General features: G+C 33.6%; 5 protein-coding genes across 6 annotated transcripts in view; all 5 read left to right on the forward strand.

The window, feature by feature from the left end:
- The window catches only part of LOC107059063 (probably inactive leucine-rich repeat receptor-like protein kinase At2g25790), a 15,401-nt gene extending 3,911 nt beyond the window's left edge, over positions 1-11,490 (forward strand). Inside the window, exons 2-3 of the mRNA XM_015305462.1 lie at positions 10,030-10,101; positions 10,151-11,490. Of these exons, the coding sequence (XP_015160948.1) occupies positions 10,030-10,101; positions 10,151-10,665 (587 nt within the window). The 3' untranslated portion in view covers positions 10,666-11,490. The remainder of the gene's footprint in view (positions 1-10,029; positions 10,102-10,150) is intronic.
- Positions 6,875-8,981, forward strand: LOC107057713 (synaptotagmin-5-like). Of its 2 annotated transcripts, none has more exons than XR_001472488.1 (3): positions 6,875-7,267; positions 7,368-7,472; positions 8,254-8,268. XR_001472488.1 is itself a non-coding variant. In XM_015305463.1 (3 exons), exons 1-3 carry the CDS (start codon positions 7,163-7,165, stop codon positions 8,529-8,531), a joined length of 354 nt encoding a protein of 117 aa, XP_015160949.1. In that variant the 5' UTR covers positions 6,875-7,162; the 3' UTR covers positions 8,532-8,981. The 2 variants fall into 2 exon arrangements, 1 of the variants encoding a protein (XP_015160949.1); XM_015305463.1 differs by lacking the exon at positions 8,254-8,268 and adding an exon at positions 8,388-8,981.
- LOC102582861 (receptor-like protein 12) lies at positions 10,727-17,442 on the forward strand. The gene is made up of 3 exons (XM_015305454.1): positions 10,727-11,231; positions 12,296-12,352; positions 15,395-17,442. The coding sequence occupies exons 1-3, from the start codon at positions 10,727-10,729 to the stop codon at positions 16,933-16,935; spliced, it is 2,103 nt and encodes a 700-aa protein (XP_015160940.1). The 3' UTR covers positions 16,936-17,442.
- LOC107059057 (receptor-like protein 12) lies at positions 17,111-18,124 on the forward strand. The gene has a single exon (XM_015305455.1). It carries the CDS (start codon positions 17,111-17,113, stop codon positions 18,122-18,124), a length of 1,014 nt encoding a protein of 337 aa, XP_015160941.1.
- Positions 18,125-22,084: 3,960 nt separating this feature from the next.
- LOC107059058 (LRR receptor-like serine/threonine-protein kinase ERL1) lies at positions 22,085-22,693 on the forward strand. Its single transcript, XM_015305456.1, has one exon. It carries the CDS (start codon positions 22,085-22,087, stop codon positions 22,691-22,693), a length of 609 nt encoding a protein of 202 aa, XP_015160942.1.
- Positions 22,694-24,618: the final 1,925 nt, after the last annotated feature.

Below are 24,618 nucleotides of genomic sequence, written 5' to 3' on the forward strand. Positions count from 1 at the left end.
ATGTGGAATTATGAGCATGAACTACTCAACTCAAGACTGTTCGACTTATAGGATTCATGCCAAATTATGGGCATGAACACTTCAACTCAAGGACTTCATGAGTAATATGAAATAGTTCCATGATTAGAAAATATAATCTCAAAGGGGATTGGGAACTCAATACTCAAGACTTAGAACTTAAAGATATTACCCCTCTCAATGATGCTCAATTTATGAAGTCTATGCGGAATTTATGGGCATGAACGACTCGACTAGAAGGTCTACAAACTACATGGAATTCATGTATATGACACTTCTCATTCTCTTACTTACCACCTCAAAACTTAGTTCAAATCGATAGTTGATCTCAAAGGATTCACAATTGAACTCAAAGGCTTTCTTGAACTCTATTCTTAACTTTCTCTTGAATGTGAATTATGAATTCAAGAGTTATGGTTCATGATATGAAGGATATCATGATGACAAAGTATATTCATGAATACATTCTCCTCATCCTCATACTCACTTGCTCGAGTCTTGAAACAAGTTACTAGAAGTTGTAGAAAACTCCTCAAAAGAGCTCAAAGGGGCTTTCTGAGAATGTTCGAAAGAATTCTCAAAACTTAACTCTTAACTCTACCTTGAATTTGAATTATGAATTCAAGGTTATGATAATGTTAGGAATGATTTTAGGTGTTTAGAAGTATCTTAGAGTAGTTAGAATCGAAAAGGAGTGAATGTACCCTTCGAAAGAACTCAAACGAAGCAACCGATTGCAAACTGGACGGGGCAGGAGACCCTGGGGCTATGGGTGGCGCGGGGAGCCAGCCCCTAAACTTCAGAGCATACTTTGGGGCGCTCTGGTTGGCGCTACGCGCCAGGACCCAACCCAGAAGACCCGACGAAATTCTTTGCTAGTTTTCTCACCCTATTTCGCTTAGAATCGAGCGGTTTCTTCCCCAATCACTTGGATTCGATTATTTAACATAAGTACACTCTAATATATTCAATACAGCCCTAAAAACACTCACATTAATCTCAAGAAATCATCAAAACTTCAACAAAACAAGATTTAAAATGAACTTCAAGAACACCTAACAAGAAATCATCAAGAACTCTAATCCTTCAACTTTAAGAACAAAATTGCGCTGAAAACAACATGATTGGCGTGTTGGTGAACAAATCCAACACTATGGAAGCTTACATACCTCTTAGGGATTAAACCCATGGCGAAAATCCGCAACAAAATGCAAGACTCTCGACGAACGCTTTGATCATCTCCTCTTTTCTCCTCTTTTCTCTTCTTGAACTCTCAACTAAAACTCTAGGCTAATTTTAGGATTATAAAACTGAACCTAATAGGATTAGACCCTTAAAACCTTACTAAAAATGAATTAAATCCGATTTGGTAAGGAAAAGACTAAAATACCCCTCTAAAATCCGGTTTTGACTTTCCTTATCTAGACAACCCAACTTCGAATGCACATATCTCCCTCATACCAACTCAAAAACTGAGAAAACTCGGTGGCGTTGGAAAGATAATTCAAAGATCTTTCCTACGGTATCTGGTAGCACACCTAAATCATTCTGAGATAGGAGTTATGGTCGTTTGAAGTCAACCCAAAACTCATACTTAGCTTAACTTGCAAAATTTCAAATATTTGTTATTTCCAATTTAGTTCTTTTTGATACTCAGGTGCTACATCTAGTGACCTGACCTTAACACTTAAGAAATTTTAAATTCCTTAGTAAAATCCTACTCACAACGAAGGACGGTTCAAGTCTTAGCTCAAAATTTTTCTGGGGTGTTACAATAGCTATAGTTTGAATTAATTACGGCTCGCAACTTAATTTTAGCTTTAATTACGCCACTTGTCCTCTTTTATACATATACAAATACAAATTATACACATATATACTCTTATCGTATCATTGACTAATGAGTAATTTCTTAACAAGAAACCTTAATGATACCAATAAAGTATATATATACTGATTTAGTATCAATTTAGCGAAATTATCAGCCTTAATGATATCAATACAGTATATGATATTGATTTAGTATCAGTTAAGCGAAATTATCAACCTTAATGATACAAATACAGTATATGATACCGATTTAGTATCAGTTAAGCGAAATTAGTAAGAGGGTATATAGTGTAATTATTTAGTGGGGTATGAATGTAATGCGGTATATGTTTGTAATTATTTTGCTTTTATGGGGTATTTGCTTATTTTCCCCTTTTCATAAATCTAACTTGAGGTGGGCTGAGTTCTATTAAATGTCGGTTGGGCTTGTTTTGCAATTTCTAAAAGCCCATTAAGTTTTGGCATCTATATATATTTGGGTCATTCACCATGAAGTTAAGGATTAAAAAAATTTCTTTCCATATGACATTCATATTTAAACGAATTTAAATTATATATACCAACAATATAAAGTCTACAATCAGTATAATTTAACGTGTTCTAGTTAGCATGTTGTTTACCTTGATTTGCAGGTTATTAATTTCACTTATAATGAAGAGTCATGATCTATAGTTACTTTTAGACGAGTTGACAGTAAGAAAATTTCTTTAAAGCTCTAGCATACAATTTTTCGAGAAACAAAAAATATAACAAATGGAGATAAGCCTAAAATACCTTCGAACTATTGGAAACGGAGGTACACACCACTCTCTTCAGACCCCACTTGTGAAATTACACTAGGTATGTTACGTTGTTACTCTGTTTCACTTACAAAACACTTTTGCAAAATATCATATTTTTCTTTTTTTTCCCATCAGTAGTCTTTGTGGAAATTGGGTTAGACTTTGGTGGAATATTGATGGAGTTCTAACAAGTCTTGTGGTAATTTATTGAGAAGTTTGTAAAACAGACTAATCAATTACTTGGAATGATCTTCACAAAATTATTCAAAACATACTAACTAATTAAGCAGGAAAACACATATCAAACAAAATTTTAAATAAAATTCCACACGGTATTGGAAATTTGTCACAAAATTCTGCAGAAATATTTTCTACCGTGAGTGTTACGTAACGAGACCAATTAATTCACATCATCTTGCATAACACACGCTGCAGAGATATATAGTCGATGACCTTGAAATGAATAACAACATCTAGAGAAAATGAGGACATAGGGAGTATTATTTTGTTAAGTCTTCTTCGTGCTCTGAAAAGTCTTGTGGAACACTATAAAATAATGTGTAACACGTTGTTAGAAGTGACTAGTACTCATTCATGGACCACAAATGACTGAAAATTGACTTAACACTTGGGACAACTTTTTAGTAACCACAAATTATTACCCCATTTTATTTGTCTGGATGTGTTTCTTTTCTTCGTTAATTTATAATTGATAGTCCCGTGCATAAACAAGTCAACAACGCTGCTTTATGAATTACTGTTTAGTTAATTGTTCACTTTATTTAATGTGGAGGTCGTTGTAATAATTAAGAATTGGAATAGTGTTTGGTTAATTATAGTGCATCCTTTCTTATGTGGCTACTTATTTTATTGACTTATACATGTCTTGACAATTATCATGAACCCACATCATTATTTTTACGTTTACCTTTTTTATTCTTTCATTATTAAATATTCTAAAGTCTACCAAATGGTAAAACCTTTTACATTATACAAAATATATTGTTGGGTGTTAATAAAAAGATCAATTTGTTTTTTGGTGTATTCTTTAAATTACAAGCACTACAACAAAAACAACTTTTAGCGGCAATAAATATACACATTAATAAAGAGTGTTAAAGTTTTTACCAGCATTGGTTAAGTATCATTAGATTCAATGTCGCTAAAAACTTTAGAGACATACACAAAGAGGGTTAATTGCCACTAAAAATACATTATATCATTATATCAAATTCAACACAACTATTTCAATATCATTATATAAACTTCTTAAAGTTTTGAGTAGGATTTTATTATTCTAACTTTATATTATATCTTTTCATTGAAAATTTTCGTTGTTTGTATTCTTACTTAATAAAGGTTTGTGTACCTCCTACTTCCTTGAAACTCTACGCAGTATGTTATAAGTATTTTAATTTATGTATGACAACTAAAAAAATAATTAGAGGGCCTTGCCTGTATGTTTTCATAGAATTTTGATTATTCTTACAAATCTATAAAAAAATTACAAAGGACACTTAGAAAGTAGTATATATATGTGTGGATAATACTGATTGATTTGTAAGAACACATCCATCCTGTTATTTGCTGAAAACAAACAAACAAAAAATGGTGACTCTGTTTTTCTTTTATTCATTTCAGTGTTTTGTGTTGCTAATAAGTGAATGTTTTTCTTCATCCTTTGATCATCGTCTTTGCTCTCCCACTGAAGCTTCTGCTTTGCTTCAGTTCAAACAATCCTTTCAAAATATGTCCAGAGAGTCCTGTAATTATTCGTGTCATGGAGATTGTTTCCCAATAACAAAGTCTTGGAATGAGAGTAGGGATTGCTGCACTTGGGATGGAGTCACTTGTGACATGTTAAACGGTCATGTTATCGCCCTGGACCTTAGTTGCAGTCAGCTTGTTGGCAATTTTCATCCCAACAGCAGCCTCTTCCAACTTCATCATCTCCAGACACTAAACCTTGCTTACAATGACTTCAATTGGTCTTCAATCCCACATAACATTGGCCGATTGACGAATTTGAGGCATCTCAACCTTTCATGGTCTCACTTTAGTGGAAAAATCCCAACAGAAATCTCATACCTTTACAATTTGGTTTCACTTGATCTTTCTGTGATTGGATTCCAACTTGATGAGACAACATTTGTAACAATGCTTCACAACTTCACAAATCTGGAGGTACTTTCTCTTTATGGTGTCAACATCTCATCTCCGCTACCTGTGAACATTTCTTCCTCCTTAAGGTACGTGGATCTTGAATATACTAATCTGCTAGGTGTTCTCACAGAGAGCTTTTTCCTTCTGCCAAACAGCTTGGAAACGCTCAAATTGAGTGGGAATGATCTTCTCAAAGGAGTTTTTCCAAAGATCCACCCGAGCAACACTCTGTTAATGGAGTTGGATATTTCATCCACAGGCATCTCTGGTGAGCTGCCTCATTCAATTGGCACCTTCAGTTCCTTGAATATCTTGAACCTCGAACAATGTCAATTCTCTGGTTCCATTCCTGATTCCATAGGCAACCTAACACAAATTACGGAGTTGATTTACTTGGGAATCAGTAGTCATAGGCTACACTTTTGGACTAGTTGTTGGAACTGTCATGTGGAGTCTCATGTTTAAATATCGTAAGCCAAAATGGTTTGTGGAATTTTTTGATGGACTCATGCCTCACAAAAGAAGAAGGCCAAAGAGAAGAGCTCAAAGACGACGGACTTAATGGAAGATTGAGAGGGCAACCTTGTCTTTGTTTGATTTTGTGGACTAATTACTGAACTTTTCTGGTTCTGTTTTTGTCTTTTTAATTTTCTGTTTGTTGTTTGTATATGTTTGAAAGAAACATAATTATATGTGAGTCATTTAATTAGTATCAATGGTTATTCAAGTTATGTTAGTTTGTTTCTGTTTCAAGTTGATAGAAGTGATCTACACAGCCGCTCATTAGCTATGTTACTCAAACTCTTCAAAATGTCAACGGGTACGTGTTGAATTCTTCAAAAGTAGTACAATTTTAAGGAACCAACATTGGTGTCATTATATTTTAGGAGAGTCGGAGCAACATAACTCATCAGCATAACAAAACAGGAAAAAGCAAAGCAGTAAGCAAATTGATCAGTTTGGTTTATGATTGAAATCACTTGATATTAGAAAGTTTATATTTTTGAAAATTAATGTAGAAGAGTAATCAAAACTACAGAATTGGCTAATAATTTTGTGGTTCTGCATCTTTCTAATCATAAATCAGCCATAAAATATTCTCTAGCTCAGTTTCAACTTCCGCGATTTTAATTTTAGTAAGTTTTTACATATATTTATACTTCGTGGACGAAAGTTATCTCTGGTTGTTCAACAACTAATTCATATTGTTTGATTATCAATGAAGGAAAGGTTTTTTTAAAGGGCAAAACGCTCTATACGAGGATTTTTTATTATTTTTCAAGTTTGAATTCAAGACCTGTGATTCAGTTTCATCCGGAACTTTACTGTCTACAAAACTACATGTCAAAGTTATTTTTGATGAACTAAAATAGACTTATTCCCAAAATTTAATTTAACGCAAAAAGAAATATAATCAAATTATTTAAAAATTAAGAAAGACAAATTAAAACCTTTACATAATTTGACACATGGCAAAATATAATTGGCTAAAATTTTGGTCCCACAAATAGTCAACTCACCTGTCAAAAAATGACATTCCTATTTTCTTTTCCTAATTTTAGTTTGGACACTTTGAAAACAATTAAAGTATCTTTGTCTGGTTATGGCCGTTCAAAGCTTTGATTATAACAAGAAAGATGATTGAAAATATCGGTTTTCTTCCTTTTAATTGGTTTGTTTTATTATTTTTTTGAAATTTAATTTATTTATCGTACTTTATACTTAAATTTGTCTCAAAAAGAATAATACGTTTCACATATATATATATATATATATTTAAGACTATAACATTAAAAGATATTTTGATATGTTTTTTATATAACTTTAATTTAATATTATATCATTGAAAATTCTTCTTTACTTATATATTTTTTTTATTTTGAATTTTTATATTTCAATATTCCACGTGACACGTTAAAAAGTCACTTTAGTAGTATAAGATTCAAAAGATTTTTTTTTCACTTTGTTAAACTTATATCAAGTCGATAGAAACTAGACAAACAAATTAAAACGAAGTCACACTTTTCAATACATATTCCAACTTTCATTGAGTCTGAAGATATACTTTCTGATTTATTTATTTTCAAGAATTTACCTGTTGGAAGAACCCCACCAGAAGAAAACTCCAAAAAACAGACTAAAAATCCCAACTTTGAGTTTTTCTTTCAACAATTATAAGTTTCAGTGAAAATCTCAAGATGTAATTTTTTTCAAGAATTCATCTTTTAGGAAAACCCCATAAGAAGAAAACTCCAAAAACAGATTCAAAATCTCACCTTTTTTTTAGATCTTTTCAACATTTTTCAGTTTATTAGCTTACAAAAATCACTGAACAAGGAAGAAGGGATTCAAGAAAAAGTGGAATAAAAATGTCATTTGTTTTAGGGGTTGTGTTTGGAATAGCATTTGGACTTGCTATAATAGTTGCTTTTGTGAAATCTGAAAATGCTAGATCCAAACAACGTACTGATCTGGTTAGTCAACTAAAGTCTTTGTTTTTTTTGGATCTTTATTTTTTTCCATTTCTGGGTTTTTTTTTTGTATTTATGTTGTTTTTTTGGTTGAATTGTAAAGGCTAGTGGAATTGCTGCATTTGCTAGAATGACAGTGGAAGATTCAAGAAAAATCTTTACACCAGAACAATACCCTTCTTGGGTTGTTTTCTCAAATCAACAAAAGGTGAAGTCGTTTAACTTTTCTTTAAGATGTATTTGGTAGGACGCAGAGGCGGAGTCAGAATTTTTAGTTTATATGGGTTCTAGACCACTGTTCTTTTTGTTTTGTTGGGTTTCTGAAAGCTATGTTGCTCGGACTCTCAGAAAATGTTGTTTGTACCCATTCTGGATTCTCTAAAGTTGCACTAGTTTGGAGTATACGACACTAACCATCAACCGTAACCATTTTTGAAGAGTCCGAACAACATTGACTGAAAAGACTATTTTTACATCTTATAACATTAATATAGGGTTAAACCAAAGCTACTGGATTTTGATGTACTTGTAGCTAAAGCAATGTCATTTATCATAAATCTGTAAACTGACTTATTTTCTAGAAAATGTTTTTCGTAATGGATTTTTTTTTCTGGGAAAAGACATTTAATCGGATAGTGTTTGGTGAAAATATTTGAGTAGTAAAGATTGATAATAATGTTTATATGTTGAGATAATTGTTTGCTCCTTTTTGGTGGAAAATGTTTTCGCAAAACATATGTTCTAGCAGCCAAAATCAGAAAAAAGAGATTACAAACACACCGTTGATGTCCTTATCTGTTTTTGGAGCACATAGTGACCATATAAGATCATTGAGATTAAATTCATGCATTATGGTTCAAATTGTGGTCTTTGGTTGCAAGACTGTCCCTTTATGGACTTTGTTTAATTTCTATCTAGAATACATCTTGTGATTTAGTTTGTTGAGGGCAAAAAATGACCTTTTGAATTTTTCAATTTTGTTCTTACAGTTGGCATGGCCAGATGTTGTGATTTAGTCAACTAAAGTTTTTGTTTTTTCTTACTTCAATTTTTTTGGATTTTTAGTTTTTTCCATTTTTGGGGTTTTCTGTATTTATGTTGTTTTTTTGGTTGAATTGTTAAGGCTAGTGGAATTGCTGCATTTGCTAGAAGGACAGTGGAAGATTCAAGAAAAATCTTCACACCAGAACAAATACCCTTCTTGGGTTGTTTTCTCAAATCAGCAAAAGATGAAGTCTTTAACTTTTCTTTAGGATGTATTTGGTAGGACGTAGTGGCTGAGTCAGAATTTTTAGTTTATATGGGTTCTAGACCATTGGTTCTTTTTTGCTTTGTTGGGTTTCTGAAAATTATGTTGTTCGGACTCTCAAAAAATGTTGTTTGTACCCGTGTCGGATTCTCTAAAGTTGCACTAGTTTGGAGTATACGCCAGTAACCCATCACCCATCACCATTTTTGAAGAGTCCGAGCAACATTGACTGAAAAGACTATTTATACATCTTAACATTAATATAGGGTTAAACCAAAGCTACTGGATTTTGCCGTACTTGTAGCTAAAGCAATGTCATTTATCATAAATCTGTAAAATGACTTATTTTCTGGAAAATGTTTTTCGTGATGGATTTTTTTCTGGGAAAAGACATTTATTGTAGATTGAATCAGCAAATTGGATAGTGTTTTGGTGAAAAATATGTGAGTAGTAAAGATTGATAATAATGTCTATATGTTGAGATAATTGTTGTTCCTTTTTGATGGAAAATAAGATTTTACCAAACACACTGTTGATGTCCTTTACTGTTTTTGAGCACATAGTGACCATATAAGATCATTGAGATTAAATTAGTGCATTATGGTTCAAATTGTGGTCTTTGGTTGCAAGACTGTCCCTTTATGGACTTTGTTTAATTTCTATCTAGAATACATCTTGTGATTTAGTTTGTTGAGGGCAAAAAATGACCTTTTGAATTTTTCAATTTTGTTCTTACAGTTGGCATGGCTTAATTCTCATCTTGAATAGATCTGGCCATATGTGGATGAGGTTAGGGGTTCAATGTCTATACATAGTTTAGTTTTCCACTCTATTGCGATTCTGCAATTTTTCATTTCCCCCTTTTTTTGGTTCTAATTTATGATTGTTTGAACTTCTTTGTTGCTAATTGAGTCGGTATGGGTATATATGGTAATTCAGGCAGCATCAGAACTAGTAAAGTCAAGTGTGGAGCCAGTTTTGGAACAATATAGGCCTGTGATTTTGGCGTCGTTAAAATTTTCAAAGTTCACTCTTGATACAGTTGCTCCACAATTCACAGGTTAGTAGATTATGGCTGGTGTAACCTGCCTCAAAGCTCTTGTATATTGTACTACCTAAAAGTTTTAGGAGTCACTTATACATATGAACAAACTTATCAGTCCTCTAGGTCTTTATGGCATGCTTATGTCTGGAGTAGCGTAACATTTCCCTGCACGGACACCACCACCATCAAAAAAAAAAAACGGCATAACATTTTCTTGCCATTTATAGCCTCTTGAGATGTCAAAATGTGACAAATAATTTGAGACAGGCAAGGGTATAAAAGATATTCAAACCTCAAAGAGCAATCCTATCATCTCGTGTCAGTTAATCCTTAATAAAAGAAACTGCTTGTGAGGATGAATCTCACTACATTTAACAAATGCTTGATCTCATGTATATGCCACTGCAGGGATTTCTATTATTGAAGATGGAAGTGAGGGTATTACTATGGAATTAGAGATGCAATGGGATGGTACCATACCATCTTGGGTGTTTAGCCTACCTTTGCTATCTTCAGTGTCGCTCCAACATAACCGATTCAGAGGTCTAGCTGATGAAGTGATCAAAACCGCTCCAACATAACCGATTCGGAGGACTAGCCGATGAAGTGATCAAAACAAACCCAACATTAAAACAACTGCATTTAAGCAATAATCAACTCAGTGGTTCTTTTCCTCAATCACTTGTGAATCTCACAAACCTTAAAACCCTTGGACTTTCATCAAATAACATCACCATTGATGAGGGAATGAATATCACCTTTCTTAGCCCATCATCTTTATTCTTATCATCTTGTCAACTGAAGGATTTTCCACACTTCTTGAGAAATGTAAAGACACTTGTGTACTTGGATATTTCTAACAATATGATTCGTGGTCAAATTTCTGACTGGTTTAGCGGCATGAGGTGGGACAACTTGTGGTACCTAAATATTTCACATAATCTTTTGACAGGTTACCTACCACAATTGCATTTCCATAATCTAGGGTATCTTGATCTGAAATTTAACTCCCTTCTGGGTCCACTACCCTCATCCATTTGTAACATGAGTTCGCTTATCTTATTAGATTTATCACGCAACAACTTCAGTAACTACAGTTTCGTATGAGGATTCATTGAGTTTGGTAATCAAAGGGCAGGATATTGAGCTACAAAGAATCAACACAATTATGACAACCATAGATCTCTCAAGCAATCATTTTGAAGGTGTGATTCCGAAAACACTAAAGGATCTCAGCTCACTTTGGCTACTCAATTTATCCCATAACAATCTCATAGGTCATATTCCAATGGAACTAGGGCAATTGAATACGCTTGAAGCTTTAGATCTCTCTTGGAATTGGCTCACTGGAAATATTCTGCAGGAACTGACAAGAATGAACTTTCTGGCCTTCTTAAACGTCTCTCAAAATCATCTTGTCGGACCAATTCCTCACGGTCTACAGTTCAACACATTCGAAAATTATTCGTATGGCGGAAACCTTGATTTATGTGGTCTTCCTTTATCAAAGCAATGTGGAACGAGTGATTCATCACATGTTCCTCAACCATTGGAGTCCGCAGAAGAAGGCGAGTCATATTTTTTTAGTGGATTTTCTTGGGAATTAGTAGTAATAGGCTACAGTTTTGGACTTGTCGTTGGAACTGTCATGTGGAGCCTCATGTTTAAATATCGTAAGTCAAAGTGGTTTGTGGAATTTTTTGATGGACTCATGCCTCACAAAAGAAGAAGGCCAAAGAAGAGAGCTCAGAGACGAAGGACTTAATGGAAGCTTGAGAGGGCTAAATTGTCTTTGTTTGATTTTGTGGACTAGTGAACTGTTCTGTTTTTGTCTTTTTTTAATTTTCTATTTGTTGTTTGTATATGTTAGAAACATAATTATATGTGTGTTATTGTAGTATTCAATTTATGTTAGTTTGTTTCTGTTTCAAATTGACAGAAGTGATCTACACAGCAACTCTAGCTATGTTACTTAGATTTTTCAAAAATGTCAACGGGTACGTGTTGGATTCTTCAAAAGTTGTGTATTTATTAAGGAACCAACATGAGCAGTGGCGGATCCAGGATTTTCATTAAGGGGTTCGAAAAAAAGAGAGCAGTGCTTAAGATTTGAGGTTTGAACCCCTCAACCACTAAACTAACCTCTAATCTTATATTCAGGAGGTTCAAAATCAATATATAAACATAAAAATTCTTTAAAATACCTTAAATATACAACATAATTTTTTGCCGAGGGAGTTGGTCCACCCCTGAACATGGGTGCGACATCATCATATTTTAGGAGAGTCCGAGCAACATAGCTCATTAATACAACAAAATTGGATAAAGCAGTGCAGTAAGCATATAGAGTTTGGTTCATGATTGAAATTAGTTGATATTAGAAAGTTTATATTTGTGAAAATTGATGTAGAAGAATGCTCAAAACTACAGAAGTGGCTAATAATTTTGTGGTACTTCATCTTTCTAGTCATAAAACATCCTTAAAATGTTCTCTAACTCAGTTTCAACTTCTGCAATTTTTATTTTGGTAGATTTTTACATATATTTATACTTCATGACGAGTGTTATGTCTCACGTGATCCAACAACTAATTCATACTGCTTGATTATGAATGAGGAAATTTTTTTGTTTTTGGGAAAAATGCTCTCTGGAATCGGCTCACTGGAAAGATTCCAAGGGAACTGACAAGACTAAAATTCCTGGCAGTCTAAAAACTCTGTCTGAATGTTCTTTTTAGACCGATTGCATGCTCCTCGTCCATTGGAGTCCGAAGAAGAAGAAGAAGAAGAGAGTCGTATTTTGCTAGTTGTGGATTAATTGTTGTAACTGTCATGTGGCACCTCATGTTTAAAGATGGTAAGCTGAACATGTGATCCTTCAATACAATTAGTCTCTCAGTTTTTTTTGCTTGAGTATCATTTTTTTTATCTTCTTAATTTGATCACTATACCTTTATCTTGAGTCGAGGGTCTACAGAAACAACATCTCCACTACTTTGGTTATTTTCCATCTCTTCATATTTGAACTGTATCATATAGATGGAATTTCCCTCATTAACTTAATGTTAAAAATCTTTTGGAAAACAGCACAAGAGACAACTAATCGGAAATTTCTCTACAGGTGGAAGGATCTTCACCAAGTTATTCAGAACATACTAATTAAGCAGGAAAACACAGATCAAACAAAATTTTGTATAAAATTCCACAAGGAGGAAATGAAGGACTTAAATCATGTCTTTAATTATTGTTCATTTTTTTCCTCACTTGACTTAGTCAAGCAATAGTTTCTACCATTTGAAATTTCTAAGAAGTTCTGCAGAAATTTTTTCTACATAATGGGACCAATTTCACATTATCTTGCGTAACACACTGCAGAGATAGTTAATGACTTTGAAATGAACACAACATCAAGAGAAAAATAGGACATAGAGAGTATTATTTTGTTAAGTCTTCTCCGTCCTCTAAAAAGTCTTGTGGAACACTACAAAATATGAGTATCAAGTTGTTAGAAGTGAGTAGTACTCATCTTGTAATTCAATTGTTCATCAGTCCCGATTCATCATAATCTTTTTTTTTCCTCTAGTCTTTGTGGAAATTGGCTTAAAGTCTTACAAGTCATCGTCCGCTAGTTACAATACTGTATCACTTTTTTCCTTAGTTGGAATGGAATATTGATGGATTTTCCCTTATTTACTTAATGTGAAAATTATTGTGTACCTAACAAGTTTGAAAATAGCAGAAGAGACAACTAATCACTCACTCGGATTGACCTTTTCTGATTGTATAGATTTCATGGAAAAATTGCACCAAAATTTATTTAATCCTCAATTGACTTGGTCATGCAACAGTTTCTCTTTGAAAAGTATTGTGGAAAACAGAAGAGATGTTGATGGAAAGTTGGACAAGGTTGACATAAAACAGGAGTTCAAATAACTATAAAATATGTATGGATTTTGAAAAAACAGAACATTCTGTAATATGCTGTAAACAAAAAGTAATTCCCGTGACCAGTTCAGTTCAAGGTTGGTCACGGGAGGGTTGAATAAAAATCACTTGAAAGTTGTTAAGGGGGTATTTAAATGTTCATGTAGTTTAAGTCCTAAAGTAAATTTGGCTATCAAGTTTGAGGGTGATTTTAGGATTTTTCTCAAAAGTTAGCAGTCAAATTGAAAAAAGTGTTCAAATTGGGAAAATATGTAAAAATTGTTATTTTCCATCTCTTCCTATTTGAACTGTATCATATAGATGGAATTTCCCTCATTAACTTAATGTGAAAAGTCTTCAGCACAAGAGACAACTAATCGGAAATTTCTCATAAAATTTCTCTGCAGGTGGAATGATCTTCACCAAGTTATTCAAAACATACTAAGCAAGCAGGAAATGAAGGACTTAAATCATGTCTTTAATTATTGTTCAGTTTTTTCCTCACTTGACTTAGTCAAGCAATAGTTTCTACCATTTGAAATTTCTAAGAAGTTCTGCAGAAATTTTTTCTACATAATAGGACCAATTTCACATCATCTTGTGTAACACACACTATAGAGATAGTTAATGACTTCGAAATGAACACAACATCTAGAGAAAATGAGGACATATGGAGTATTATTTTGTTAAGTCTTCTCCGTCCTCTAACAAGTCTTGTGGAACACTACAAAATATGAGTAACAAGTTGTTAGAAGTGACTAGTACTCATTTTTGATTCAATTGTTCATCAGTCCCGATTCATCATAATCTTTTCCCCCCCTCTAGTCTTTGAGGAAATTATCTTAAAGGCTTACAAGTCATCGTCTGCTAGTTACAGTACCGTATCCCTTTTTTCCTTAGGTGGAATGGAATATTGATGGATTGTCCCTTATTAACTTAATGTGAAAATTATTGTGTACCTAACAAGTTTGAAAATAGCAGAAGAGACAACTAATCACTGACTCGGAATATTGACCTTTTATGATTGTATAAATTCCATGGAAAAATTGCATAAAAAATTATTGCATTCTTTGTGGAAATTGTCTTATTAAAGACTTTGGCTTCAAAGAACAAAATAAAATTCCACACGGTATTATTGTTTTGTTGTTACATACTCTTAAGTTGATGTCTTTAATTATTCTTCATTTTTTTTCCTCACTTCATGACTTAGTCAAGCAATAGTTTCTCTCATTGGAAATTTTTCACAACTTATGCAGAAATATTTTCTACTGTGAGTGTTACGTAACTTGACCAATTTCACATCATCTTGCGTAACACACACCGTAGAGATAGTCGATCGATGATCTCGAAATGAACAACAACATCTAGGGAAAATGATGTGTACCAAGTCGTTAGAAGTGACTAGTACTCATTCATGGACCATATGTGACTGAAAATTGACTTTACACTTGGGACAACATTTTTTGCAACCACAAATTATTACCCCATTTATTTAATTATCTATGTGTTTCTTTTCTTTCGTTAATTTATACCTCAATAGTCCCATGCATAGACAAGTCAACAACGTTACTTTATGAAATATTGTTTAGTTAATTGTTTACTTTATTTAATGTGGAGGTTGTTGTAATAATTAAGAAATGGAATAGTGTTTAGTTACTTATAGCATCCTTTCCTACATGGCTACTTATTTTATTGACTTATTTATATCTTGGCAATTATCATGAATTTTGATAATGCATGTTTTCATTGAACACGGGTGCAACTTAGAAAGTAGTATATATATGTGTGGATAATACTGATTGATTTGTAAGAAGAACACATCCATCCTGTTATTTGCTGAAAACAAACAAACAAAAAATGGTCATGAGTCTGTTTTTCTTTCATTCATTTCTGTATTTTGTGTTGCTAATAAGTATGTTTTTCTTCTTCCTTTGATCATCATCTTTGCTCTCCCACCGAAGCTTCTGCTTTGCTTCAGTTTAAGCAATCTTTTGGAGTTGATTACAACTACTCCAAATGTTTTACTTCTTTCCCAAAAAGAAAGTCTTGGAATGAGAGTAGGGATTGCTGCAGTTGGGATGGAGTCACTTGTGACTTATTAAACGGTCATGTTATCGGGTTAGACCTTAGTTGTAGTCTGCTTAGTGGAAGTATTCATCCCAATAGCACCCTCTTCCAACTTCATCATCTCCAGGCACTAAACCTTGCTTACAATCACTTCAGCTATTCTTCAATCCCACATAACATTGGCCGATTGACAAATTTGGTTTCGCTTGATCTTTCTTCTGATTTTTATGGACTACAACTTGATGAGAGAACATTTGAAACAATGCTTCAAAACTTGACAAATCTGGAAGTACTATCTCTCTTTCTTGTCAACATCTCATCTCCGATGCCTGTGAATATTTCTTCCTCTTTAAGGTACCTGGATCTTCGTTATACTAATCTGCGAGGTGTTCTAACAGAGAGCTTTTTCCTTCTGCCAAACAGCTTGGAAACGCTCAAACTGAGTGGGAATGATCTTCTCAAAGGAGTTTTTCCAAAGATCCACCGGAGCAACACTCTGTTAATGGAGTTGGATATTTCATACACAGGCATCTCTGGTGAGCTGCCTCATTCAATTGGCACCTTTAGTTCATTGAAATACTTAAACCTCCAAGGATGCCAATTCTCTGGTTCCATTCCTAATTCCATTGACAACCTAACCCAAATTACGGAGTTGATTTTATCTTATAATCATTTCACTGGACATATTCCTTCCACAATCTCTAAATTGAAGTACCTCACAAATTTACATCTTTCTGACAACTCCTTTTCAGGTGAAATTCCTGATGTTTTTTCTAATCTCAAAGAGCTACGTTATTTAGATCTTTTTAATAACAGCTTCATCGGTCCATTTCCTGCTTCAATTTTAAGTTTGACACATCTTGAATACTTAGGATTGTCGAGTAATTCCCTATCTGGCCCACTGCCTAGCAAAGCAAGCATGCTTCAAAAGCTATCCGAACTGCATTTGTCTTACAACTCGCTGAATGGTACCATACCATCTTGGGTGTTTAACCTCCCTTTGCTATCTTCGTCGTGGCTCAATCATAATCAATTTAGTGGACTAGCCGATGAGATCAAAACAAACCCAACATTAGAATTCCTGTATTTAAATAATAATCAACTCAGCGGTTCTTTTCCTCAATCACTTGTGAATCTCACAAACCTTTCTACCCTTGACCTTTCATCAAATAACATCACTATTGATGAGGGAATGAATATCACCTTTCCTAGCCTTGAAATTTTGCAGTTATCATCTTGTGAACTGAAGGATTTTCCACACTTGTTGAGAAATGTAAAGACACTTCAGGTCTTGGATATTTCTAACAATAAGATTTGTGGTCAAATCCCTAACTGGTTTAGCGGCATGAGGATGGGACTCGTTGCAGCTATTAAACCTTTCTCATAATTCATTAACAGGCCACCTACCACAATTTCATTTCCATAATCTAGTGTCTCTTGATCTGAAATTTAACTCCCTTCAGGGTCCACTACCTTCATCCATTTGTAACATGAGCAGACTTTTCTTATTAGATTTATCACATAACTACTTCAGTGACTCAGTTGCACATTGCTTGGGAAGCATGGCTAGTCTAACCGTGCTAGACTTGAGAAGGAACAATTTCATAGGGAATCTTCCCCCATTATGTGCACAGGGCACTTCATTGAGTACCATTGTCGTAAATGGTAATCGATTTGAAGGACCTGTACCTGTGTCGTTGCTCAAGTGTAATGTTCTAGAAGTCCTTGATGTGAGGAACAATGCTATAAATGACACATTTCCAGCTTGGCTCGGAACTCTTCAAGAGCTGCAGGTCCTTATATTAACGTCGAACAAGTTCCATGGACCTATAAGTACTTGTCAGACTAAGCTTTGCTTTCCCAACTTGCAAATTTTTTATCTTTCTCGTAATGATTTCAGTGGCTCACTTCCTGCAAAAGTTTTTGGAAACTTCAAGGCAATGATCAAATTAGATGACGAAGACACAAGAGAGATCAAGTACATGGAATCTAAGTCAAATTTGTCATTTGACACATCTTATGAGGATTCAGTGAGTTTGGTAATCAAAGGGCACGATATTGAGCTACAAAGAATCAGCACAATTACGACAACCATAGATCTCTCAAGCAACCATTTTGAAGGTGTCATTCCGGAAACACTAAAGGATCTCAGCGCACTTTGGCTACTCAATTTATCCCACAACAATCTCATAGGTCATATTCCAATGGAATTGGGGCAATTGAATACACTTGAAGCTTTAGATCTCTCCTGGAATCGGCTCACTGGAAAGATTCCGCAGGAATTGACAAGAATAAACTTTCTAGCAGTCTTAAACCTCTCCCAAAATCATCTCGTCGGACCAATTCCTCAAGGTCCACAATTCAACACATTTGGATATGACTCATATGGTGGCAACCTTGATTTATGTGGTCTTCCTTTATCAAAGCAATGTGAAACAAGTGATTCATCACATGTTCCTCAACAAGAAGATGAAGGCGAGTCATATTTTTTTAGTGGATTTACGTGGGAATCAGTAGTCATAGGCTACAGTTGTGGTCTAGTTGTTGGAACTTTTCATGTGGAGTCTCATGTTTAAATATCGTAAGCCAAAATGGTTTGTGGAATTTTTTGATGGACTCATGCCTCACAAAAGAAGAAGGCCAAAGAAGAGAGCTCAGAGATGACGGACTTAATGGAAGATTGAGAGGGTAACCTTGTCTTTGTTTGATTTTGTGGACTAATTAGTGAACTTTTCTGGTTCTGTTTTTGTCTTTTCAATTTTCTATTTGTTGTTTGTATATGTTTGATAGAAACATAATTATATGTGTGTTATTCAAGTTATGTTAGTTTGTTTCTGTTTCAAGTTGATAGAAGTGATTTACACAGCCACTCATTAGTTATGTTACTCAGACTCTTCAAAAATGTCAACGACTACATATTGAATTCTTCAAAAGTAGAGCATTTTTTATGAAACCAACACAAATGCAACACCATTTTATTTTTAGGAGAGTCGGAGCAACATAGCTCATCAGCATAACAAAAACAGGAAATTGCACAAGCAAATAGATCAGTTTGGTTTATGATTGAAATCACTTGATATTAGAAAGTTTATATTTTTGAAAATTTAAGTAGAAGAGTACTCAAAACTACATAATTTGCTAATAATTTTGTGGTTCTGCATCTTTAGAATCATAAATCACTTAAAATGTTCTCTAACTCAATATCAACTTCCGCAAATTTAATTTTAGTAAGTTTTTACATATATTTATACTTCGTGTACGAAAAATAATGTCTCTGGTTGTTCAACAACTAATTCATATTGTTTGATTATCAATGCGGAAAAGGTTTTTTTAAAAGGGCAAAATGTTCTATACAAGGATTTTAGAAGTGACTAGTACTCATTCATGGACTACAAGTGACTTTGAGTCTTCCTGGAAATTGACTTAACACTTAGGACAACCACAAATTATTTGTTTGGATGTGTTTCTTTTCTTTCGCTAATTTATACCTCAATAGTCCCATGCATAGACAAGTCAACAACGCTACTTTATGAAATACTGTTTGGTTAATTGTTCACTATATTTTAATGTGGAGGTCGTTGTAATAATTAAGAAATGGAATAGTGTTTGGTTAATTATAGCATCCTTTCTTCCGTGACTACTTATTTTATTGACTTATTTATATGTTGACAATTATCATGAACCCATATTATATTATTACTAGGTAAATTACCCGTGCTTCGCACGGAATTGAACTATTTTATTAAGCTTACATATGATCATTCGATAATATTCATATTTTCGATACATACACTACATTGTCAAGATCATTTTATCTTAAGGCAAAACGTTCCTCCAAAATCTTAAAGTGCTATATTTTTTTAATTTTCATTTTTGTTATACAAATATTATGAGTCATAGATAGATTTTAAGTATAAGAAAGAAGTCTAAGAAAATCTCCTTGGAAATAGTTGGTCAGAAGTAATGGAATATTTTTAATTCCAAGAAGTTATAAAGAACAACATCAGACGTTAATAAAGAGACCAAAAAAGGTCGAACAACAACACTTCCAAGTAAAGTGGAGTATCACGTCCATACAAGATCATAATTAACTAAATTCAAATGGACGACCATGGACTCCTTTCTTATGAACCTCCATCAATCTCTTTTTTATTATTGTATGCCATATCAAGTATATGCTAAAAATGACCCTAAAATTGTTATTATCATAAATGTTTTTTTGTCATTGTCTCAAAATAGTCATTACTATTTTAAAGGTTTCATATCACCGGCCCCAACTTATTTGGATTAAACCATAGTTATTGTTATGGTTATAGTATGCAGTTACAAAAAAATTAATGCAATTATCAGCCAAGCAATAGGTGACATCTGAATGTTCACAACGGGATATTCTAAACAAAAAATTTGACACATAACATATTAAAATCTCACAACATAATTTTGTGAGCACTTGAACTCACAAATATCCTAAAATAATAATAAAGACAATCTTACTTTCCTAACAATCAAGAAGAAAAAGGCTCGTTGCTTAATATATTTTTCAAAAAGATAGTCTTTCGGGTTGTATCCAAGTTCACAGTTCACAAATTTAGTTGAAAGAAGCCAAAAGAAAGAGTTATTACTTCTTTATCAAAAAAATTTAAAACTTTATCAAAAGAATGAGTTATCACTACAACAAAAATGATCTTTAACGATAATTAATAGCTTAATTATCGCTAAATATGTATTTTCAGAGGCAATTGGTACTCTGTATAAATGTTCCTAAAGTCTATAGCAACATTGAATCCAATGACAGTTAATTCATGTCGGTAAAGGCTGTAGCACTCTTCGTGAACGTGCATATTTATTGCCGATAAAAAATATTTTTGTTGTAGTGTATTTTGGACATTTGTTAGTTTTAAGAAAACTTGATCTCTTATTATGCCCAAAAAGAAGAGAAGAGGAAATATGACAAATTAGTTAACTTGCGATAAATGATGTGGACTAATTGTCTCTATACAAATTTTCTAGGAATAGTGCAATGGCATACAAAATGTTTGTACCTAAGAAAAAACAATCAAAATAATATACTAACTGTGGCAAACAAGAGAGAAATCATTTTGGTTCTTTTAACAAACTTCATCATTGGTTCCGTACTAGTTATCAGATTTTTGTTGTTGTGTGCTATCAAATATAGCACAACCCACAAGCAATTTTCCCAAAAAGTATATGAAGAAAAACTGTAGAAAGGGACAAAAGAGAAGATAAACTTTCAATCATCCTCATTGAAATTTTGAACATAATTAAAAAAAAAGTCACCAAAATAGCAAAAAGAAATTGCAATAGATACATGAATCACTATGATTTATAGTAAAAAATTAAGCTTCATGAAATAGGAGGAAAAAAACTTTGAGAAATGAAATGCACTTTATAAGAAACTTAATTAATGTATTTGATTTCGAAAAAAAATACAAATAATAGTGGTAGAAATAAAAGATTTGTTTACTAAAGAACCAAATGTAATGAATTCAGTCATCAACCATTTCAGCAGTGTTATGAGTTGTGCACTGAGAGATCCAAGAGCAGTAATGTCGCATTGCAATTGAAATCAATTTTCTTTGTTTATATGAAGAAACCTGTAGAAAGTGACAAAAGAGAGGATCAATTTTCAATCATCCCTGCTGAAACTTTAACAGAGTTAAAAAAAAGGTCACCAAAATAGGAAAATGAAATTGCCATAGTTACATGAATCACCATGACTTACAATAAAGATTAAGATCCATGAAAACTTTTAGGAATGAAAAAAATTCCTAAAAACTTAATTAATGTATTTGAATTTGACTACCCTATAGAGGGAAAAAAACCTACAAATTATAGTGGCAGGAAATTCCTCTATTTATAGACAACATAGAGTAGTGTGAACAAATTTTTATTGTGCCTTATCCGAGATGTCACAACTCTTTGGAAAAGTTACAACCCTTCAGAAAGGTCACAACCTTTCATAAAAGTCATAATTTTTCATAAAAGTTGCAACTCTTCATAAAAGTCACAACTTTTCATAAAAGTCACAGCTTTTAATGAAAAGGGAAGGCTAGTTTTGGAAATAAATAAAATTTAAAAGGGAATCCTAGTTTATGGTGGCGCCACGTAGGCGGGCCTAGGGTTCTCTTTTATATAAATTTTTGATTTTTGATATATGATTTTTACGTTTACCTTTTTTATTCTTCTTTCTATTTTTATTCTTTCATTATTAAATATTCTAAAGTCTAACCTTTTGCATTATACAAAATATATTGTTGGGTGTTAATAAAAATATCAAATTTATTTTTTGGTGTATTCTTTAAATTACAAGCACTACAACAAACACTACAATAAAAACAACTTGTTGCGGTTTCTGAACCTTTCATATAATTCATTAACAGGCCACCTACCACAATTTTATTTCCATAATCTAGGGTATCTTGATCTTAAATTTAACTCCCTTCAGGGGCCACTATCTTCATCCATTTGAAACATGAGCATACTTAGACTTGGGGAAATTGAATGTGCTTGAAGCAATGATTAAATTAGATGACGGAGACAAAGGTGAGATCAAATATATGGAACAATTGAGTGAATATTCAATGTATGAAGATTCAGTGAGTTTGGTGATCAAAGGCCATGATACTGAGCTAGAAAAAATCAACACAATTATGACAACCATAGATCTCTCAAGCAACCATTTTGAAGGTGTCATTCCAAAAATACTAAAGGATCTTGGCTCACTTCGGTTACTCAATTTATCACGTAACAATCTCAAAGGTGATATTCCAATGGAACTGGGGCAATTGAATGTGCTTGAAGCAATGGATCTGTCCTGGAATCGGCTCACTGGAAATATTCCTACTGAATTGACAAGACTAAAATTTCTAGCAGTCTTAAACCTCTCTCAGAATGTTCTTGTCGGTCCAATTCCTCAAGGTCTACAATTCAACACATTTGGAAATGACTCGTATGGTGGCAACCTTGATTTATGTGGTCTTCCTTTATCAAAGAAATGTGGAACGAGTGGTTCATCACATGTTCCTCAACCATCGGAGTCGTATTTCTTTAGTGGATTTACGTGGGAATCAAGGCTACAGTTGTGGACTAGTTGTTGGAACTGTCATGTGGAGCCTCATGTTTAAATATCGTAATCCAAAATGGTTTGTGGAATTTTTTGATAGACTCATGCCTCACAAAAGAAGAAGGCCAAAGAAGAGAGCTCAGAGACGACGGATTTAATGGAAGATTGAGAGGGCCAACTTGTCTTTGTTTGATTTTGTGGACTAGTTAGTGAACTTTTCTGGTTCTGTTTTTGTCTTTCTGTTTGTTGTTTTGTATATGTTTGAAAGAAACATAATTATTATATGTGTGGTATTTTAGTATCAATGGTTATTCAAGTTAAGTCTATTTCTGTTTCAAGTTGACAGAAGTGATCTACACAGCCACTCATTAGCTATGTTACTTAGACTCTTCAAAAATGTCAATGGGTACGTGTTGGATTCTTCAAAAGTAATGCAATTTTTAAGGAATCAACATGGGTGTCATTATATTTTAGGATAGTCGAAGCAACATAACTCATCTTTCTTAACATTTTCTGTTTCTGTATTTATTTCTTTTAAAGATCATTGCTTTGATCTTAATGGCTTTCAACCCATATTAGGAACACTTGAAATGGCTGAACTCATACACACAGAGGATAGAAACTATTCAGCTGTTGACTGAAGTGATCCACTTATTAGTACAACAAAACAGGAAAAGGCTACATCCACCTCTGGGGCTCATGTTGTTCTGTTTCTTCAAATGCAAAACACTCTCTATCAGGATTTTCTTTATTTTCAAGGTTCGAATCCGAAACCCTTGGTTCAATTTTACCTGGAACCATGCATTTAGCATAACTATATGTCCTATTGCATTATAGTTATTATACAAAGTGGAAAAGTTCAAGGGATAATAACACCATCTCAAAAGTCGGGTGTGTAACTGAAAATCTAAATCAACTTTAGGGGTATACTTAGGGCTGTTCAAAACTGAACCATAACCGATAAGTCAATCGCAAAATTGACTTATTGGTATTGGATTATCGGATTAACGGTTGGTCAACGGATTAAAATTTTATAGTTAATGGTGCGGGGCGGATTACTCAATGGTGCGGGCCGGATCACTCAATTTCCTTCTAGGGTAAACCATTAACCTTTTAAAAATTATCGTAGTTAGGATATTTATTAAGTAAATACTAATGCGCTTGCACCCTCAAAATTTAGTTCACATGTGTTGTCACGCCCTGAGCCTACACCCTGGACGTGGCGGGCACTCGAAGACCATTGCTGGTCCCAAGCGAACTGTTGGCCTAGTTTACTTGACTCAGCGGAAGACTTAAACTAAACAAAGATAAGTTCATATAATAAATTGGAATGTTATAAAGGAACATTCAACTGGACATTAAGGCAAACTCAAGTCTGAACATGGAGTAATGACAATGAAAAAACTAAAAACTAACATCTGACTGTCTATGAAGCCTCTAATAACAACTGAGATGGATGTTGGGATAGACCCCACAACATCCTAATAAACTAAACTGGAAAGCAATGAAATGGATCCTCCGGAAAGCAAGGAGGCTCACCAACAGACTCTGGACTGCTCACTGGATCAACGATGCGTCAGGATGCCGATCCTAGTTACCTGTGTTTGCATCATAATACGATGCAGACCAACTGACATCAGTACATTGAGTGTACGAGTATGCGAGTTGGAATGCTAAAACAACATAGACTAGAAAGAATCTGAGAGAAACTGAAGAACTTACATGACTCAACTCAACATGACTGAACTCATTTCATTATAAATCAGTTTAAAAGCAAGTGCAATATAAAGAAAAGTTGTTTAAAAACATGATATTAACTCTGTGTGTATGCAAGATACAAATAACTCTGAGATGTATTTAAAAATACAATAAACTGATGTATATAAAAATACAATAACTTCTGTGGGAGTTTCTCTAACCGACAACCACCACTTATGAAACTAAGTGGTGATACAACGTTTTACCTCACGTTACCCAAGGACCATC

The sequence above is a fragment of the Solanum tuberosum genome, unplaced genomic scaffold, assembly GCF_000226075.1.
Source record: "Solanum tuberosum cultivar DM 1-3 516 R44 unplaced genomic scaffold, SolTub_3.0 scf00795, whole genome shotgun sequence".
In the NCBI taxonomy this organism is placed as follows: domain Eukaryota; kingdom Viridiplantae; phylum Streptophyta; class Magnoliopsida; order Solanales; family Solanaceae; genus Solanum; species Solanum tuberosum.